The sequence below is a fragment of the Esox lucius genome, chromosome 14 (assembly GCF_011004845.1).
Source record: "Esox lucius isolate fEsoLuc1 chromosome 14, fEsoLuc1.pri, whole genome shotgun sequence".
NCBI classification, from domain to species: Eukaryota; Metazoa; Chordata; class Actinopteri; order Esociformes; family Esocidae; genus Esox; species Esox lucius.
The window spans coordinates 8,240,017-8,261,876 of NC_047582.1; the positions used below are offsets into that span (position 1 = coordinate 8,240,017).

Genomic DNA, 21,860 nt, shown 5'->3' on the forward strand with positions numbered 1-21,860 from the left:
ATCTCAATCTGTCCAGTTAGGAAGCATAAGCGATTGTGAATCAATGTCACCTGATTTGGTGCAAATTAAATTGACCACAGGTGAACTGGTGAGGCAAAAGACAACCCCCAAAAAGGGAACTCCACAGACAATTGCTCTCTCCTTATCCTTCCTGATTGATTCTTCTCCAGTTTTGCATTTTGCTAGTGTACTTGTCACTACTGGTAGCATGAGGCGATACCTGCAGCCCATTCAGGTTGCACAGGTATTCCAGCTCCTCTGGGATGACACATCCATACATTCCGTCACAAAAAGGGCATAAACCCAGCAGCAGGACTGGTATTGTTGTGGAAATTTTGAACTAAGGTGCATTTGAGAAATGTCTGTCTTTCTATTGGCTGGTGTGTAAATCTGCACTTTGATTGCGACACACATGTCTGTATAAAATCAGAGGATTATTAGGTATTTCTGCCTAGAAGAAGGATGTATTCTTTGTCGTCCTATACATGTATGAATGAGTTACTAGTTAAAGATGCCGAGAGGGGTCTGGTGTTTGAATAGGAGACATCCTTGACCGGCACGGGTGGATTAGAGGGGTACTCGTAAATCTGTATAACCCTTTAGTGTCTCTGTTGACTATCCAGACATTGTGTCTCCTCAGGAGTTGAGAAGGATAAGGTGGGGGGACAGCCCGTCCTTTGGGGTAAACAGATGGCAGCATCTTAACACACCCCTTTTCTATGTAATAAATACGGATTGTTCATGTGTGGAGTTAGAGACTCCTCAGACGATTATGTGTGTGTAAGCGGTTGACGCGTCTCTCGTATGTGCATAATAATTAATAAAACTGTTTGAATGTACAAAGAGAACTTTGTCTCTGTGTTCCTTACTCAGAGTGTCGATACATTGGAATTTCCATCACAGTATCTACTCCTTTGGAGGGTCGCACAGATCTCCATGTGCTAGCCAACAGTACCTTGACTGCTGTTACGTACCAGGATGAAATCCAAAGACCCATCATCAGACCTTACGCTGGTGCAGTGGGCCCTGGGTTCCTTCTGGTTCAGGACAATGCCCGGCCTCATCTGGCCAGAGTGTGTGGACGATGAAGGCATTGATGCCATTGACTGGCCCTCGTTCCCCAGACCTGAATCCATTTGAGAATCTCTGGGACATTATGTATCAGTGCATCCCACAGACTGTCCAGGAGCTTACTGATACACTGATCAAAGTCTGGGAGGAGATCCTCAGGACACCATCCACCATCTCATTAGAAGTATGCTCAAACAGGAGTGCACAAAGTCACGTGGGGGCCATACATACTACCTAGTAATATTATGAGATGCTGTGAAGAAACTGAACAAGTTGGAACAGCCTGTGATTTCAATTGGTTACTTTGATTTTCGGTGTGAGTTTGAATCCAGCCCTAAATCGGTTGGTGATTTTGGTTTCCATTGACCGTTGTTTTTACATTTTTGTTGATCATCTCCTAACAAGGGCACATGTCAAAGTCTGGGTAGATTAGATGGTAAGCGAACAATCAGTTCTCGTAGTCAGTATGTTGGATGCAGGAGAAATGGGCAGGAGTAAAGACCTGAGCGACTTTGACAAAGGCCAAATTCTGGGTCACAGCATTTCTGAAACGTCAAGGATTCTGGGGTGCTCTGGTCCGCAGTGGTGAGTACCTACCAACAATGATCGGAGGAGGGAAAAACCAAAAACCAGCGACAAGGTTGTGGGCACCCAAGGCTTATTGATTCTCGAGGGCAACAAAGGATATCCTGTCTGGTCCAAACCAACAGAAAGTCTACTGTGGCACAAACTCTAAGAAATGTTTTAGTATGGATTTGGGTAGGGCTGTCACGATTGTGACATCGGAGTTGATGATGAATTGTCGCACAAATAATTGCGATTAACAATTGAATTGTATATATTGTAAATGTTATGTCACTATTATTGTGTAAGCCTAATAATATAGAAAAAATACAAGTGGTGGATCAGGAGATTATTCTTCAGATTTGTGGTGTTTGCGCTTATGACTGCCACCTTGAGCAAATCAGGCAATTTGCCTCCTCCAAATATTTGGGCTCACCTCTTTCTATTTGGCTTAAAACAAAAATGGGCCCAGAGCGGTGTAGTTGTGTTCAGCTTTGGAACTACCGCTAATTCAATGTTTGCTGTTCACAAAACGCTACCGGCAAAGCAAAGACAATAACATTTTGCTGCGTATCGTGACGTTTCAGCTCTCACTCTGCAGCAAATATTATAGCCTAGTTATTTGAAACAGCCTTCCTTACGTAGCAAAATGTGTTTCAACCTTTAATATGGAATGGGACAAGATATTTCTATCCATACATTTTAATGCTCATTATCTACTTAGGAAATATGGTTGGAAATGACAAAATACAACTTACAATATTAGTACAAATATTTTACGCACACTTTTTTCCTTTTGTCAGTCAGAGTTGAAGCCACTGATAAACACCTGAAACGTCTATCTGTCTATTAAATAACAATGTAGCGAAATTACATTACTGTGCATAGCAAAACAATTCTAAACTAGGCTTAAACATACTGAAATTAAGAAAACAAGTTTCAGTAAATTATCTGCGCCTATTACTTTCCGCAGAGCTGTTGAACGCTTTTCTGCTCCCGTGCACTAAACATCCTAACTGATAGAAACTGACATAATTTGCATGGTATTTTTAACATTGACCTAAAAAACCCTTATTCAGACTGGAAACATACAGCTCTGGAAAAAATTAAGAGACCACTGAAAATATCAGTTTCTCTGAAATTTTTGTTTCATTCTATAAACTACTGACAACATTACTCCCAAATTCCAAATACAAATACTGTCATTTAGATTATTTATTTATAGAAAAAACTGGTCCAAATAACCAAAAGAATATGCATTGTTTTCAGACCTCAAATAATGCAAAGAAAACGAATTCATATAAATTTTTCAACAACAAAATAATGTTTTAACTTAAGAAGAGTTCAGAAATCACAGCTTTCATGCATCTTGGCATGGTCTCCACCAGTCGGTCATATTGCTGTTGGGTGACTTTATGCCACTCCTGGCACAAAAATTCAAGCAGCTCGGCTTTGTTTGATGGCTTGTGACCATCCATCTTCCTCTTGATCAAATTCCAGAGGTTTTCAATGGGGTTCATGTCTGGAGATTGGGCAGGCCATGACAGGGTCCTCCATCCACACCTTGATTGACCTGGCTGTGTGGCTTAGAGCATTGTCCTGCTGGAAAAAAAATTCTCAGAGTTGGGGAACATTGTCAGAGCAGAAGGAAGCAGGTGTTCTTCCAGCATAACCTTGTACTTGGCTTGATTCATGCATCCTTCACAAAGACAAATCTGCCCGATTCTAGCCTTGCTGAAACATCCCAGATCATCACCGATCCTCCACCAAATTTCACAGTGTGTGCGAGACACAGTGGCTTGTAGACCTCTCCAGGTCTCCGTCTAACCATTAGAAAATTTGACTCATCAAAGAAGATTACCTTACTCCATTCCTCTACGGTCCAATCCTTATGGTCTTGCAAACTTCAACCTGGCTCTTCTTTGCTTCTCTTTGATTAAGGGCTTTTTTCTATCTTTGCCCCGACTTCAGACCTGCCCCTAGAAGCCAGTTTTGGACCGTCCTCACCACGCACTTCACCCCAGCTGCTGTTTGTCATTATTTTTGTTGGTCACTTGATGACATCCTACGGTTGTTGAGTGACATTGGAATGAGTTGACGTCATCTCGGCCCGTGGACAGTTGTTTTTGCCCTCTGCCAGTCGGTAGCTTTGTTGTCCCCAATGTCTGTTGCTTGACCTTGTTCTTATGAACCGCCGTCTTTGAAATTTTCAGGATGGAAGCAACCTGAGGCTCCCTGTATTCAACCCTTCTTTTCCTCACTCAAAGCTTTTCTTTTCAACTCTTTTGACATGCTGAATAGAGATTTTCTTTATTCAAATGACCTTTGAGATACTACTTGCACAGTTTTTGCCATCCAGCTGGTCCTATTGCAAGAGGATGGTGATGACCACAGCAGTGGTTTGTGTACTTTTCCTCATGAAATTAGATTTGGTCCAGTACCTCATTAAGTAAAATGGGTGTGCCTGTGCTGGAATTTAACAGACACTGGAATGGAATGGCTGCCATACATGTAGAGATGCTGATTTAAGAATAATTATGAGTGGTCTCTTAATTTTTTCCAGAATTGTATGTTTTTGGAATCAAAATATTGTGCAAAAAGATGGTTAAAAGAGTGTTGTCTATAAAATAATTGCGATTAGGCTCTAATAACCGCGATCAGGCAATTATGTAGTACTTGCGACAGCCCTAATTATGGGAGGAATGTGTCACATCACAGAGTGCATCGCACCATGGTGTGTATGGGTTCGCATAGCCGCAGACTGATCAAAGTGCCCATGATGACCCCTTTGAAAGTGCCTGCAATGGGCACACAAGCATCAGAACAGGACCTGGGAACAGTGGAAGATCGTCTTGTCCAACTAGTCCCATTTTTATTTACATCTTGTAGACAGCGGTGTATGTGTGTGCCATTAATGGCACCAGGATGCACTATGGGAAGACGACAAGCCGGTGGAGGGAGTGTGATGCTCTAGGCAATGTTCTGCTGGGAAACCCTGAGTCCTGGCTTCCTTGTAGATGTAAATTTGACAAGAGCCAACAACCTAAACATCGTTGCAAACCAGGTACACCCCTTCATGGCAATGGTATTCCCTGATGACAGTGGCCTCTTTCAGCAGGATAATGTGCCCTGCCACACTGCACACACTGTTCGGGAGTAGTTTGAGGAACCTGATTAAGAGTTCAAGGTGTTGCCCTGGCCTCCAAATTCCCCAGGTCTTAATCTGATTGAGTATCTGTGGGATGTCCAGGATCAACAAGATCCACGGCGGCTACACCTTTGTACTTTCAAGACTTGAAGGAAGTGCTACTAATGTAATGGTGCCAGATACCACAGGATACCTTCTGGTGTCTTGTAGAGTTCATGCCTTGGTGGGTCGGCGCTGTTTTGGTGGCACGCGAAGGACCAACAGCATATTAAGCTTAATTGGATTTTGGTCTGCACCACTTCAGTGTGGCTTTGGCTGAATGCTTGTGGTCATTATCCTGCTGGACTTCCCAACTCCCAGGTCTCCAGAAGACTTCAGCAGGATTTCTTCCAGGATTTCTCTGTGGTTTGCTGCACCCATTTTGCCCACTATCTTCACGCTCTTTCCAGGCCCTAACGTAGAGAAGAATCCTCACAGCATGATGCTACCACCATGGTTCATGTTAGGGATGGGGTTCTCAAGATGATGCAAACATACTGCTTGGCTCTGAGTGCATAGAATCTTCTTAAAAACTGTAAATTATTTTTGAGTTGTCATATGCCTCTTGGTGTTCTCCAGGAGTAGTGCCCTTCTGACCAGAAGACATGTTTTTGACAGGTTCACAGTTGTACCATATTCTCTCCATTTTGTTTTATGCACATGATATTCACTATATGACTAATTTAACATTTATATGAATGCATTTTTATCCTTTTTAATATCTTGGGGTCACATGTGTACTGCTCCAGCTCAATCACCCCTGTTTACATTGGTATCATGAACTATTACCTGAGATAGAGATAACAACAGCACCATCTGTTGGCTTGATGACATCTTGTAACATCTTTATATAACAATTGAAGATAACTACTCCTCAAACATGAGACTTGTAAATGAATGACTACAATTACAACATTAAACAGTAACAAAATATGACTGTATTATAAAGTAACTAAACCTTTTTTTTTTTTACAACATAGTTGTACTCTGGAGTATCTCACAGGTGGTCTGGCATTTAGATCTGGTGTTTTTCGGAGTCTGCATTTCAGGTGGTGGGGCTGCTTCTATGGCAGCATTCTGTTGTTCAACACCCATGGCCTCCAGTCATTCTCATCCATATTTGTTTGGTAGTCAGTAAGAGGAAACATGAGATTTTCATTCACTGGATCAATGTATTTCCTGTTTCAGCAATATCTTTTTCCGTTCACCAGGACTTCATATGACCGGTCACTGACTTTATCTGTGCATATGCCAAGTGTCCAGGTCTAGGCTGAGTCACTGGGGTGTAGAAGGACCCTTACGGTTTGTTCTTGGATGACTTTGGGCATTATGCATGTTAGTCATAGTGGTGTTTCACTCTCAGTACTTGGACACTTTTTCTCACCACAACATTTTGTATCACCTCTGGTTGTAGTAGTGTGTCCTTGGAGGGTAGGAGCGTGTGCGTGCCCCTGGACATGAGCCCTTGGACAAGAGCCCTTGGACACGAGCCCTTGGACAGGGGAGCTGTTCAGTACCTCTGTTGGAGTGTTTCTCCATGCCAGCAGAGACCTCAATGGGTCTTCAACATCCATTGGCGCCTTTTTTTTAGGAATGTTTTGGCAGTTTTTACTGCCAATTCAGCTTTCCCATTGCTTTGGCTGCGACATGATGATGATGTGACATGTTTAAAGTCGTACTCATTAGCAAAGTTTTGGAAATCCATTCCAGAGAAAGGAGGGCTGTTATCAGAAACAGCAGTCTGAGCCATACCATGTCTGCTGAACTGCTTACAGCATTCTATGATGCTGGCTGATGTGGAATCGTTCAGTTCATCAAGTTCCCAGTAGTCTGAGTAATAATCCACCATGATGAGGTAGTTGTGTTTGCTGACTGTGAGGAGACCCATTCCAACCTTTGACCATGGAAGGGACGTGATTCTGTGGGGAAGGAGGGTCTCCCTTTGTTGTCTCCTCCGGATTGAATTGCATGTAGCACATTTCTCAATAAACCTCTTGATATCCTCAGTAATACCTGGCCAGAAAACCGCATCACATGCCTTTCTGAGGCTGGTTTCAATGTCTGAATGGCCAGAGTGGATTTTGGGTAGAAAGTTGTCACATAACATGTCAGGGACGAAGACCCCGTTTCCTTTGGAAATCAACCCATTGTCTGTGGTGAACTCCTCTTTGTAGGTCCAGAAATCTCTCAAGGTGTGACTCACAGCCTGTTATGTCCCTGGCCAGCCTTTGATGATTTGAGTGTGCAGTGCCTGAAATAGTGGGTCATGTGATGAGTGTACTTTGATTGACTCCAGTGTCTTTGTCGAGATGTTGACATCACTGGTGTGATCCACTTGTTCCAGGTCAGTTGTGGCCAGGCCCATAGCATAGACTGTGGCCGGCGTCTGCATTTGTGCATTGTGCTTGAGCACTTCTGGAGAGGAAATCAGCTATATGAATCTATTTGCCTTGTTTGTATTGCACATTGCACAAGATCAGTGCCCAGGCCTGTCTCACTGGCATAACACTGTAGTGTGACTTCATCATTGAGGTAATAGTACTTAAGCACAGGGTGTTGTGTTACCAACTGTTTGATGTCCTCAACTTGCACTGTCATGTTGTGGTAGCCATGTCCATTCTACGTCCTTATCCGTCAGTCATCTGAGAGGCTCACACGCGCCAGATAGGTGTGGCATGAATTTTGCAAGAAAGTTCACGAACCTCAACAGTCGCTGTAGTGATTTGACATCTGAAGGTGTCTTCATTTTATGTACAGCTGTTGTCTTTTCTGGGTCAGGGCAAAGGGCTTCTTTGGTTAGAAGATCACCCCTATTTTTCACAGTGGGCAGTTTCTTTTTGTTCAGTTTGAGACTAACCTCCCTGGCTCTCTGTATGACAGCGGTGAGGTTTTGGTCTTGATCTGTCAATGCTTCTTTGTTTACGTCTCCACACCCATAACGTAGGCCTTCATCTGCAATCACACACAAACCTGTTAGTACCTGTAGGACTTCACATTGTCTATGCTGGTAACATTCGCATTGGAGATTTCTGGCAAAATCTCCTCTATGGTGGGCAACTGGTAGTGCGACTTAAGCAAGGCTTTGTTGAGGGCACTGGGATCCGAGCATATTCGCAGTTTGTCTGGTTTATCAACGACCATGGCGTTGACTCTGTGACTTTTCGCATGGCCTTTGTAATCGTATATTTGAGTGGAATGGGTATCTGTCTTGGAAGTTGCTGCACAGGTCGTGCGGTCTGTGTCCACTTCCAGGCGCTAGCTCTCCAGGGAGGACAGCAGCTGAGTGGCTTCAAACATGATTCAACACATTTGTGGTTCACATGTAGTATGGTTGAGTTTCTCACATGTGGGAGTTGACAGCAAAGGAATTTGTGAAGTCTCCATCACCTGAAACTTGATTGTTAACATTTTCCCATCAAGTTCTGCATTGAGATTGCATTTTCCAGTTGGCTTTATTAGCGTGCCATCATACAACTTGATTGTGGTCTTGCTCCGTAAAATCTTGCCTAAACTGTGGTAGGTCCGGATAGCTTATAATATTCACAATGGTCCCAGTGTCTAGTTGACATGACTTGGATTATAAATCAATGTGTCATCCCGTTGTGCACAGCTAGCTTGAGGTTAATGAACCATTTGTTTAAGCAGTCCTCCACACAATTAACATCTGAGATGTACCACACTGAATCTGTTGTGTGGTCATCTGATTCACTGCTTCCTCTACAAGATTTATTTTACATTTGTGCTTTGGTTGTTTACAAATGCTTTACAAATGTTTGTTTGCCACATGCTTTACAGGTGACACCGTATGCTGGGCATTTGGCTACATGGTAAGTCATTTGGTTGTCTGTTTTTATCAGAATCTCCTGTACAACCAGTGTGTTTGCGACCATATAATTGCCATTTTGCAGTTGTATGTATCGCCCTTCATGTCCATGGACTCAGGTATGGGAATCACCAGGTAAGCCATTATTTTTACTTTGTCACAGTGGCTGTTTGCTAACTAATGTATAAGTCCCTCTCTGTTTCTTTTCTCAATGTGCTTCATTTGTTTTACGTAAACCAGGACATGCCTGTTTGGTTCTGACTTCTGACACCATGTTTTTATGTTGTTGTTATTCACTACATGGCTAATGTAACGTTCATATACATGTATTTTTATTTTAGTATCTAAGGGTTGCATGCGTACTACTCCATTCAGCTCAAGCCCCACTGTCGCATTCACGTTGGTATCATGAAGTATTACCTGAGATGGAGATAACAACAGCGCCATCTGTTGGGGACATCTCATAACACTTCTCTTAAAATGTGACTAGCTCGGGGGAATAGTCAACGCTTTAAAGATGTTTTTACATCCTATCCAAATCGTGCTTTGGAAGAACTTTATTCTGGATTGGCTTTGAATGTTCCTTTGTCCATTATTATGTAGTTTTTATTGGAAATGTTGCTAGCCAACTGTGGAACCTCCCAGAAAATGTGTATTTAACCTGAAATCATGTGAAATTATTTGCGCACAGGGCGACTCCATTAAAAAAGATTTTTTAAAGACAATTGGTTCTAAAGATTGTTGGATGCACCACCGCTCATTCAGGTGTGTCATGTAAACGGGCTTGAATACTTAAACAAACAACAATTGTGTTTTATATTTATAATGCTTTAAGAACAATCTGCAGATTATATTTTTAATTCATTTTGAGCAGTGGCAAAAACCTGATTTCATGTTGTAACACACACACAAAAAGAAAATCAAACAGAAAATCAACTTAAGAGGAATAAGTTAGTACACCCCAAGCTTCAGTAGCTGTTGTGACCCCTTTTGCTGAAATCATTTAATGTAGTTATTTCTTGTAACTCAATCAGTCCCTTATGTTGACAGTTAGGAATTTCTGCACACTCTTTACTGTACTGTTTTTAACAGAGATCATGTTTTTGGCCTTTCTAACACTGAAAGGCACACTTCAAATATCCCATGCATTTGAATAAGATTGAGATTCCTTTTTTATTTTTGAGACACTCTGTTTTAGCTCGGTTTGTGTGTTTTAGATCAATGTCCTGTTGCAAGGTTTATGTTCTTTTCAGCTATTTGACAGATTGCCTCACATTCTGTTCAATAATTCTCTGGTACAATATGGAATTTATGGTTGACTCAACAATGGCAAGTCGTCCACACCTTGAAGAAGCAAAGCAGCCCCAAACCAAAATACCACCGCCTCCATGCTTTACGATTGGTGTGAAAAAAAAATCTGGCAGTGTTTCACATGCACCAAACATGGCACCTGGCATGGTGGCCAAACAACTCCACCTTTGACTCATCTATCCAAAGCACATTGTTCCATTCGTTTGGTCTTACCCAGGTGTATTTTGGAAAATGTCAGTCATGTCTTGATTTTCTTTTTCTGAGCAGAGGCCTCTTCCTGACCTCCCATGTATGCAAGTTTGTGCAGTAGGCCTGTTGCCCCAAGGTTTTTGTGGAGACTTGTATGAACATTCGTTCGGTCAGCTCTTGGCCTAACATTAGGTTGGGACGACATGTCCTGCTGTATATTTTTGGCAATTTTCTCCATTTGTAGATGATCTGTCAGACGGTAAAATTGTGTACTTTAAATTGCTTAGAAATGGCTTTGTAATCCTTCCCAGACTCATGGGCATCAATAATTCTTCTGAGTGCCTCAGATAGGTCTTTTGATCATGCCATGTGTTCCCAAACTCCCATATTGTTAAGACAGTTTTTTTTATCTTTATGGAAGGCTGCACCTGTGTTGGTGAAACCGATCCTAATTTTAGACAGTTTAGGTGATGTAAAGGTAGGACTGGAGGAAATGTGCATTTCTGTTCATTTAAATTACATAAATGTTGTGTTATTCATTTTTGTGATTTGTTAATTGGGTTACTGTTATCATATGACACTCAGCTTTTATTTCAGGGTGTTGGAGTACATATTGCTTTCACCAAATCGAAATTACTAAGCTTTAAGTCCAACCAATAACCAATATAACCAATATTTCAATGTTTTTGTTGCATATTCTTTGCATGCAATAACTGCCTGAAGTCTGTGACACAGGGCTTATTTCCACACTAAAATCCAATTGAAAATATATTTAATTTGCTGAAGGTGACTCCAAGTACTGGTGCTCATTGGGGAAGTACTTTTACCTTGTATTTTGTATTCCTCTGCCAATGGCAAACTCCAAACGTTCTCACACTGAGTTTGACATGTATGCATGTAAATCAATGCTTCACAAAGAGAACAGTCAGGATTTTTATATATTCACTTAAAAAGGGCTGCCTTTTTCTCTGTTGTAAATAGTTAAAAGACATAGGTATGAATAAAAGTCTAAAAGAAACTTACGGGCAAAAAGATAACTGAAGAAGGCTGCAAGAGCAGGACTAGCAGAGCAATCACCGTAGGTATTACCTCAGCGTCTTGGTGGGTCATTGGTCACAGATGTCAGGCAGGAAATCCAACCAGATAGTCAGTCAGATCAACAAGCGTGACGTCCTCAGTTAGCTTTTGCAGGAGCCGGAAAATACCCGAGTTAGGCACTAGAGCACAATTAAACAATGAAATACCTACTGTCGATGGCAACGCTACTCCAAGTAATATGCATTACCGCAGGAAGCTCCCTGCCACACGTTTGGTACCTATTGAACACAAACCGGCGTTCTGTAAAACTGATTGACGTGCAGTCACAATTAATTCTGGTGGCTATTTTAAAGTTAAGAACTTGACTTCAGTGTTATGAAAGGCATCACAAGGATAATGTTGTGATCTAACAATAAACACATAGTTAAGTGACAACCGCCGCTGGGTCGGAGCAAAGACCTTGTCAGTGAAGCACAGACCATTCAATATGCAAGTAGAAAGAAATGCATGGATTGTATTTAAGATTCGGGGAAACTGAGAAGATATCAAATACGAGTTTAAGGGCAAATTCTACTCAGAGTAGTTCTTGGTTATTGTCATTAAGAACAAAACAGATTGGAATGGGAAGACTCTCGATTTGAACTTGCCCAATAATAAATTCTGGTTTTCTCGTTGTCATCCTTCTGGTCAGGATTAAATCTCATCAGAAATTAGCATGTTGGCTAAAATGCATGTCACCGTTTTTATATCAGGCAATCGGAGAGGTTATAGAGCTGTCAAATCTAGAAGCAAGCTCCAGGAAATGTCAGCGTCGTCTACAGCTCCATGGTAATCGTTTTCTACAGGTGGCGGCCCTGTTTATGAGCCAAGGTTGAGGTGTTTATAGTGACCATGGGGCTATTTATCTCCATAGCAAGTATTGTTGTTGCTCTGGCACTCCCCAATGATACTGGTAGTAAAAGGTCCAACCATTGCAGTGTTTAGGTAGAGGTTCAGAAGTTACAGTGCAGTGTTCTGAGTCTGCATGTGTGTTTGTTACTGGGAAGTTGTTTCTGAATGTTAGTATTAGTAGGTTCTTGTGGGGGACACACCCAGTTTGAACACTTCATGAAAGCCTAGCAACAAATTTATGGTATTGTGTCATCCCTGAACTGGTTGGAGACTATTTTGCATAATGGTCCAGCTGCTCAGTTAGGGTCTCAAACAGTCCCAGTAGTGTGAAATGCCCTACACAGACCACCATCTGCCATGAAACAAGTGGAAGATCTGGTTTTCACATGAAATGAAGTGTTAATTGCAACATTGCTGGAGGATGCCCTGGGAAATCACTGATTAAGAACCAAATTGTTGACATATGCCATAATCTGGGTGAATCATACAATTTGGACAAGAGCAAACAACCAGTTAAAAACATCTAACAGACATTTTGTCAAGAGAAAACAACCAATAGACGTTTTACCAATGGGAACACTGGCTCCATTCGAAACCTTAAAATATAAGTTTCCAGATCTCCAAGGAGGCTTGACAAGCTTCGGAGGTATGGCCTCGCAAGAATAGAAGCCGAGTAACACACCATCACAAAGATCAAGAGGGAGGGGGCTTTGTTTCATCAAAAGCTGTGCGCAGTTTTTTTATTGTCGTATTCTAAATTTACATTAAAAAAAACAAAGTCTGCTCATGTCCTAGAACCATTATGAAAGTTAACGCACAAATTCAATATACATCTCATTGTATTTTACATAAAGGATAAGAGTATAGGCATGGAGGTGGCATGATTCATTACAAGGCTTAAACGAATAAGAAACAAAAACAACAAAAATAATAAATAGAAGGTGCTATCCTTAGCCGAGAGAAAAAGAGATGCGTTCAGATTAGAAATCGAACAAAAAATGCCTGCAATGTGGAAAGTCTCAAGCTCCCCCTCCTCAACAACAACAAAATACAAATGAACCTGGGAGGAACTCCAGGCCTACATGAGCAGAGCACTGAAGAAGAGCGGAGTGCTATGGATGAGAATGGGAGATCAGTCCTTCAGTAGAGGGTGCAGAAATGAGACACTAGACTGGTGGTTATACAGAGTATGGCCAAAACATCAAACTCTAGGAACAATGGCAGAGGCAACATCTCGTATGTGCTGCTCCTAGAGTATTCATTCAGTTTGTTTTGATCTGCCATTGTCAGGCGATGACAACCCTGGTCCCAGAGAAGCACACGTACATGTTTTCATGTACCTTGACCTGAAATACGAGATGGGATGAATTTAGGTGAGGAACTGACAAATGAATGACGTGGCTTGTTGTGGTGCCTGGCTGGGACAGAATCGTGCTGTAGCGGTGGTATTCCAGGAACAGGCTTGCCTATCCCTGCACCAAGGAAATGCAGACGTCTTGAGTTTAACGCAGCAAGTTATTTTCAGACAAAGTCACCAAGATGGAAGGACCAGAGCTGAGAGACAAACACATTGCATCGTTTTAGAAATTATCATAGATTCCAATGTCATTTTGGTCTATTAAAAATAATTATATTGGTTTAAAAATGCCCTAAATATTTTCAGCACATCTGTTTCTGCAATGTTCAAATTATCAGAAAAACGTGATCATGTTTCAAGTAAGCCTTGAAAATACTAAGAGAAAAGGCTTTGGGATATTTATTTTCCTTTTTAATGACGATAAGGTCATTAAAAGTCATGCACGCTGCAAAGAACCTCATGCAGTAGTTTTAATGGTAAACCATCCAAGCACTTTTTATTTGTTAATAAGTCATAAATACACACAGCAGCTTCATCAGAGGGTGTCTGGTTCCTCTTCAGTTTTTGAATGTGGAGTATTTATAAGGAGAGCCTTTTGCATGACAACAGGAAGCAGAGGTTTGCCATGGCTACCCAATGCTTACCTGCTAAAGGAAAAAATTAGTTATGTGGAATTGATTATCAACTTTTTATATATAGATATATATATTTATTTTTCTCACTCTCTCGCTCCCCTTGCACTGCGCACTCATCCACTTGCACTTCCCCACCTCAATCGCTCCTGCTCTCCTTTCGTATGGTTGTACAATGTAACAAAGGTGACAGACCTGAAATAACAATCACCAAAAAAAAAAAAAAAAAAAAATAAAAAAAAAAATAAAAGCCGCCTGCCCTGCCCCTTCCACCAATCACTGGCAGTGGCAGCACAGAGGACAAAGTCTGCACGGTGCTGGGATATCATCAAAGAGGAGGTGGTGGAGGCTCCTTAGAGCTCCTGGAGCTGCTACCATAACCACCGGTACCGCTCTCGGTGAGGTTGAGATTCTCCAGGGCTACGTCTAGAGGCATGATATCCACGCAGCCCATGGCCCCGAAGCTGACGAAGTCTCGCCGCTCGTCCTCATCGGAGGAGGAGCTCTCTTCGCGCATCAGTGTGCTCAGTAGCAACTCCTGGACAAACAGGCTACGGTCGGCTCGCTCACCCTCCAGCGCCTGTCGTTCCGCCTCCGACATCTTGGGCTCATTTAACCTGTTTGAGGACAGGGGAGGGTTAAGTCAGAGCAGAGGAGCTAGACTATATATACACACAACTCCAGAAAAAATTAAGGGAACACTGCACCTTTTTCTGTCCATTCCAAAAAAGTCAAAAAGGAAGGTTAAGTGAAGATCAGAATGGTAAAAATGAAAAGACCACTGCAAATTGAATGCTTCTGTTCCTCACTCAAAAACCTCCTTTTCAACTTTTTCGGAAAGGAAAGAAAAAGGTGCAGTGGTCTCTTCATTTCCTCCAGAGCTGTATATGGAGGGACTGGGAATGCAGAGTGAAGGGAGAGGCCTCAGTTTGGCCATAAACTATCCTCAATTACCATTCCCAAATACCTCAAGTCTAACAGACAGGACTCTGCATAGCTTCTACCCCCAAGCCATAACAATGATTAACAAGACCAGCAGATAACTATTAAATAGCTTATAGCATCTGCCTGCCTTCTCACATTTTACTTTAGGTATTCAATATAATGTACACGCGCAGAGCTATTTCCTGCTCCTATTGGTACTCCATGTAAATCACAAAGCTACTGACATTCATAGCATCGTAGTTCAGGGAAAAATGGTTGTTACAATTAAGGCATCTGGAACATATTTTCACTTTACCAAGTTTTCCTCCATTTTTGTAAAATCCAGTTCGGAAATGAAGGCTCTGCTTCATGGTGGCAATTCCCAGAGAACCGTAGACTGTTGACGTCGACCCAACTCACCGTGTGAGGCAGGAACTGGGAGCTGTGGGAGGTCATGGGGTTGCTCTCGGCCACGCCGGCGGAGTTGCCAGCGGCGCTGGGCGGGGGGATGGCGGCGCCGACATTGCCGCCCGGGTTGGAGCGCCGCGTGGCGTTCCTGGCCGTCTCCAGCTGCTGGCGGGCCGCCTGGGCCTGCTGGCGCTCCAACTGCAGCTGCATCTGTAACTGCTGGAGCTGAGATGCGGACGGACCCGACGAGTTGAGCTGGCCGCCGGCCGAGCGCCGCACTCCCGACAGCTGAGACAACAGCTCTACAAGGGGGGCAGTGACAGAGATGAAGAGGATGGGTTTTAAGTGTCTTCTAAGGACATTAGTCAAATGAATAGGCTCTGGTACAGACAGGTGTAAGTGCTACTGTAGGGAGTTTCACGGCCGTTTCAACAAGACAGACGTTATAATGTGGTTACAGGGTATACTTCAATAGTGATGGGAGTCATTCTGTCTTCAATAAAAGAGACGCTGGAGTGAAATGGAAAATGCTGCCAAGTAAAACCCACTGAAGTGAGTTTTGGTCCCAGGTGTCGAGCGCTTGGGGTGGGCGGAGCTTTTCGCTGGCCCATGTACTTGGAATAATTGTTATAATAACCGTTTGCTTCTGTTTAATTCGGGTCCACACTGGTTATGTTCCAGGTCCATTCAACCAGTACAGTAAATACATTCATGATATTCATGATTTATCTCCCATGAAATATAAATTCCTCCTTTGATATGTGTTTGTCAGTAAGTTGATAGCTGCAACTTGTTCATGTAACTGTTTGATTACTGGACCAAACTGACAATGAATGACATTAGACAACGTTTAGGGACCCCTGTCCCTCAGCCTGAGAACACCAGAGCATGACCTGTGATTATCAACAAGATCTATATACTCATCAATAACGTTCCTTTAAGAAGCAGCTTGTTTCTTTATTTGCAAACAGCTTAGAGGTGGTCTTTGTCAAACATCAGAGGTCAAATGAACAAAATGAATAATGACAAAGAACATCCTGGATGTCACTACTCTTGGAAGCGGTGTAATTTTATTAGATTTTAGTTAGTTTGATACCTATAAATAAAATATAATTTTACATCCCTTTTTTTTCCTCCACATCTTTGTTAGGTGGTTCTACGGTATCTCACAAAAGTGAGAAACACCCTCATATTTTGCAAATATTTGATTATATCTGTTCATATGACAACACTAAAGAAATGACACTTGGCTACAATGTAAAGTAGTGAGTGTACAGCTTGTATAACAGTGTCAATTTGCTGTCCCCTCAAAATAACGCACACTAAATGTCATTAATGTCTAAACCGCTGGCAACAAAAGTGAGTACCCCCCTAATGAAAATGTCCAAATTGGGCCCAAAGTGTCAATATTTTGTGTGGCCACCATCATTTTCCAGCACTGCCTTAACCCTCTTGGGCATGGAGTTCACCAGAGCTTCACAGGTTGCCACTGGAGTCCTCTTCCACTTTGAAACAGCTGTTACTCAAAGGGCATTATCATAATTTACACAAATGTAATTAATTTAAACATCAGCAAGAAAATATAAAATAAAAAATAAAAACCCGGAATATTCCGTTTTTGGATGGCACTTAACCTTAAAGGGGTAACAAATTATGAAACTTTGGGAAATTTTGTGAAAATCTGCATTCCATCCATGGCTGAAAATCTTATTTTACATCCGCAGTCAGTAGGGCATATGTACTCATACACAGAAACTACTGCCCAGCCCCCTCATCATGTGTGCAAGTGCCATGCTCTTGACAAGAAGCCTAGCGATCTAGCAAATAAGGTAGAATCTAATCTAACCCGCCAGTCTGTTCAGACAGAGCATTGTAGGTTCTTTAGTAAAATTTAGTCAACTGATTACAACAAACGTTTGTTGCTAACTTACGAAAAGCCAAAAAACATCTGTCTCACATATTTGCAGTACAGCGGTGTAGTTTTGGGTGGATTACACTGATTTTTAAACAGTCAAAAAATAAATAAATTATGCACTCCACAGGTAACTCCACATTAACCCGGAACATATGGGAAATGTTTAAATCATATTGGTCTTAAATCAGACAGAACACTTAAGGAGAAACCAAACACAGCAGACACTTGGCCCTGAAAGGAATTCCTTTTGACATCACCAGTTGTATCTCACAGGACCAGTCCAAACACCCAACAGAAAGTGAAACTAGAAACACTATCAATAAACATGGCAAAGACCCACTATACAGGTGACCGCATACAGAAGCTGCTATAATCACTGCTCACCTGCTATGGGGTCCATTGCTTCCCTGTTGCTGGGGGAGTACGAGGTGCTCTGAGAGGACGACAGCCCCCCGGTGGAGCTGCTGGTAAAGTGCATGTTGGTCCTGCGTGCCCTGGGACCTCCCAGCCCGCGGCCAGGGTGGAACATCCGACGCACGTGGCGGACGCCGCTGGACTCATCGTAAACACGTGAGGTTAAGGAGCACAAGGGTACAGGTTGAGGGGTACACAGCCACTTCCAAAGAACCCCACGCACCCGGCCACACGCACAGAGAAAAACACCGGGCACACAGACAGGCAGGCCAGAGAGGCGCAAAAGGATATTAAATCTCTAGGTGCACGGTGTTCAAGTGTGAGATGAGCGGCAAAGTCGTCCGTCACGTGATTGGGGTCCCCGCCAGGCAACGCGGCACATATCGGACAGATCTGAAAAGAAGGCAGTAGGGCATGCTTGGGAATAGGCCACCGACCACTCGGGTTGTTTGTACATCGCTGGCACGCGTTGGTCGGAAAACAATGAATTTCAGAAACGCGGTAATGCTTCCCTGGAATCTGTACTGGGTGTATCGTGGCGTTGCCAGGTGCCATGTGTCCCCTTGACTTACAAACATTCTATTGAAACCGATGGAGGCCACATCTGTTTAGGCGCAAGGACAACCGGGGCTGGTGTTAATCATGAAAACGCTCTGTGCCGAAATACACACCATATTGTCCTAATGAACAGAGCGTAACGGAACAAGCTGATGTCATGAGTCCACTCACCACCTCTGTGGATGTCTCTGCATGGTCTGAAGTGACGTGCTCCTGCAGAGAAGTTTCTGTGTAGCCCATTTTACCACAGTATGGACAGGAAAAGCTCTGGGGCTGCTCTACTGAGAACGCCTCACCGCCGTAATACAGGTCTGGGGAGGAAACAGTGCTGCTTCAGAATCACTGATGCAATCACCTAACCATATCTATTAAAGGCAGCAGCAAAAAAAGCTCCCACAGCAAACACATGAAAGTACAAGCATTAAACAATTTCGGGCAAGCAGTACTTCCCGATCACATGACCTCAGCGGGAACAACTCGGGCCTTGCTTGGGCCATGTGCTCAGGAAAAACCACTGTGGCGTCCTGCAATGTCAAATGACTTACCAAAGTCTACCCGGGTTAATATACACTGCATGGCGTGTTCTGTCGTGTGTCTCGTCGTGGTGGCCCCGCTCTCGTAGCACGACGCGCACAGGTCGTAATCGTAGCAAATTAAACACTTGTACCGGCGCCCTCTGAAGTTCCCTTTTAAACATGCGTCGCAGCTTACACCTGCAAAACAAGGAGGAGGTTTGAGTGTCAAAAAGTCTAACTGCTCCCCCTATAGTTTTAATGGAACAGGAGAGAGAGAGAGAGAGAGCGCAAGCAAAAGGAAGAGCCAGATGTATATAGGCTGAGGCTGGCTGACACCCATCAACATGTGCTTGGCACTGGCAGTCTTCCAAAAATGCCCACGAAGAGGAATCCACCGATCGCCACTAGCAGGTCATGAAGGAATGCCTGTGTGTGTGTTCATACCTGGTAGGGACTGAACAACAGTGTTCCATTGCAACGGTTGTGGTGCGTTCATTATTTCGTATTTGTTGCACTGGCAACTATCCAAATGCAGTGTACTAAGCAGGTCCAATTGGCTAAAGAAACAATCAGGACAACCCACTTTAAAGACATTGTGTAGATGAAAAACACATTCAAAGACGAGTCACACTCCCATAGCTAGCTGACCCTTTGTTCCAGTTATCTGTTGCCATATTGTATACCATGCATCTAGTGGACTGACGTGCTGTTGTATTGACACATGGTCATTCCACCTTTAAGTATGTGTTATATACACAGCTGTAACCACCACCTCCACTTTAATTTGACAGTTTCCCCACCGTTATAAAGCCGCAGCAGGTATCAAAGGCCTATCGCTGCTTAGGCAACAGGCATAACTGATACAAAATTCTGCGACTGAGAAAGTTGAGCCGGCTGTTCCTGGCTTTCAACAGATATTTCTCTGAACTGGGATTTTTCTGTAGGATTTGTTCACTTAGTTGTCTAGATTCCCCAAACTTTCAAATAGAGATTTGCCCTATCCTCAATTGATCAGTTGACAGCAGGCGACTTCCAATCCTATGTAGACGATCAATTACATATGGAACATTTCACAAAAGGAATTACACCACATGTTATTAGTCAAGTAGTTTTCAAAGGCTTAGTCTTTCACACCTAATGTACAGTCACACAACACCTGAGGCCGTATATTCAAAGATGATCTAGACTGTAGACTGCATAAAGGTGTGTTGTCTAGGAAAATATGTATTGTATCACTTTGACAATGTTAGCTGGAAAGAGAGACACTTACCAGTAAATGACAACACATTCACCATGTATTGACTAATATTTGGCAAAGATTTTACACTGTCCAGTACAGCAGCCCAACTAAATAATTATAAATCGCCAAACCTCGTTAGATAACTAGCTAACTCCACTTATATTGGCGAAAAAGACTAGCGAACCAGAAGGATATCAGACGTTAGGTAGCAATCAACCTGGTTGAGGGTGTTCTCCAAATCCCTGCTCGTACTGTACAGGGTTAACTCAGCTAACTACAGTAGCTGGCTAGCATTAGCTGAATTATGTTAGCTCGAGTTAACTTGGCTAACTACCTAATTGTGCTTGCAGTTAGCTAACGAGTTAGTGTGATAATTAGCATAACGTTACTATACTTCTCTGATAACCATAGTTCGCTTATGGGTTTATGTATAGTACTGGTAACTAGTTAAACTAGGTAGCCACTAACGTCACCGTTAGCAAATTATCCACCTGGCTAGGTTTGAACTGAGGGCCTCAAACTACAGTAGCTACCTTGATGACAGTGCATTCACTGACTTAAACCTGGGCTTCAAGTATTGGATATAAATTCAAGTTTACTAGTTGCTAGCTACTAAAATAATATCTGTGATCACATCATCATATAACACTCATTCATCCTTGCTCGACAAAACCCAAAGGCTAAAGTCTGGACACGTTAAACTACTACTCGCTAGGTACTACTAAGCTAGTACACAGCGTTTAAAAATGCTGCCTATCTAGAGCTAACATTCTCGCTAGCTACCAACTACCAAACCATCAGTTTAGCTTAGCAAGCTAGTTAGCATTAGCCAACTGACTAATATGAAAAGCAGATCACACTAGAAGTATGACTTTTAAACATGACTGTTAGTTAATTGGGCGACTGTCGTTAATGACAATCCGCGGAGTAGCACCCAACCAACAGTTAGGGGTTAAGAAAAGACAAACCATAATGGTGGCCGCCATCATGAGCCCTGTCCAATGTGCAATGCAATACAAAAACATGGCAACCCACAGTTTGTCCGAACCTAGTATGCTAATCAATGTTAGCTTTCTAGCTAGCTAGAGCGCTAGCAACCAAGATTCAATGCTCTGCGACGCTGTGGACGTCTATTTTTCCACTTACCCTCATGTCGGGACATCCTACAGACGATGACACAGCCCCCTCCTCGGGCTCCCTAACACGGATAACTCGGAAAATATACAGTTTCTAAAGACTTGACCTGAGACGCGGTTTCTCTTTCCTATTTTCTCTTTAAGATGGATCCTGAGCTTACAGTTCTCTGCTCTCCCCTCCCCGTCTGTCATGAAGAAGTACCGAGACACAGCATTCTGAGTCTTGCGAAGAAACACGAGGGGGCGCCATTGACAATAATGTCTTCTTCTGTGGTGGTTCAACTGAATCCTTTTACATCACATTCTTCTTCATTCGAACAGGAAAGCAGTTTATCCCTAACTAGATTGATGTACATAAATACCACAACAATTATATTATTATATATTTTATCTCTTAGACCAGGCATGTGTCGCGGGGAATATAGGCTTGACAATTGCAAAGTAGACAACCCTAAGTACTCGCCACCTTTCCTCAGGGGAATCCCCATAAAATCCGGTTTTGATTGGCATTTTAAGTGCAGGTCTAATTTACAAAAGCTGCCCTTGATTTAACTTTGCTCACTTCCAGGGTTGATGTCACCCACAGTTCAATGCAAACTTTAATCACATGTCTAACGACAATGACCACAAAGTGTCCCACTTAATCTTGTGAGATGTTGAGTCGCATCCCTAACAAAAATCCCGACA

At 42.7% G+C, this 21,860-nt stretch overlaps 1 protein-coding gene across 1 annotated transcript; it reads right to left on the reverse strand.

The window, feature by feature from the left end:
• Positions 1 to 12,789: 12,789 nt before the first annotated feature.
• Positions 12,790 to 21,438, reverse strand: kcmf1 (potassium channel modulatory factor 1). The gene is made up of 7 exons (XM_034297079.1): positions 21,184 to 21,438; positions 18,828 to 18,995; positions 18,454 to 18,593; positions 18,016 to 18,117; positions 17,695 to 17,872; positions 15,418 to 15,697; positions 12,790 to 14,689 (listed from the first exon to the last, which is right to left on the reverse strand). Exons 1-7 carry the CDS (start codon positions 21,197 to 21,199, stop codon positions 14,392 to 14,394), a joined length of 1,182 nt encoding a protein of 393 aa, XP_034152970.1. The 5' UTR covers positions 21,200 to 21,438; the 3' UTR covers positions 12,790 to 14,391.
• Between the last annotated feature and the right edge of the window lie 422 nt (positions 21,439 to 21,860).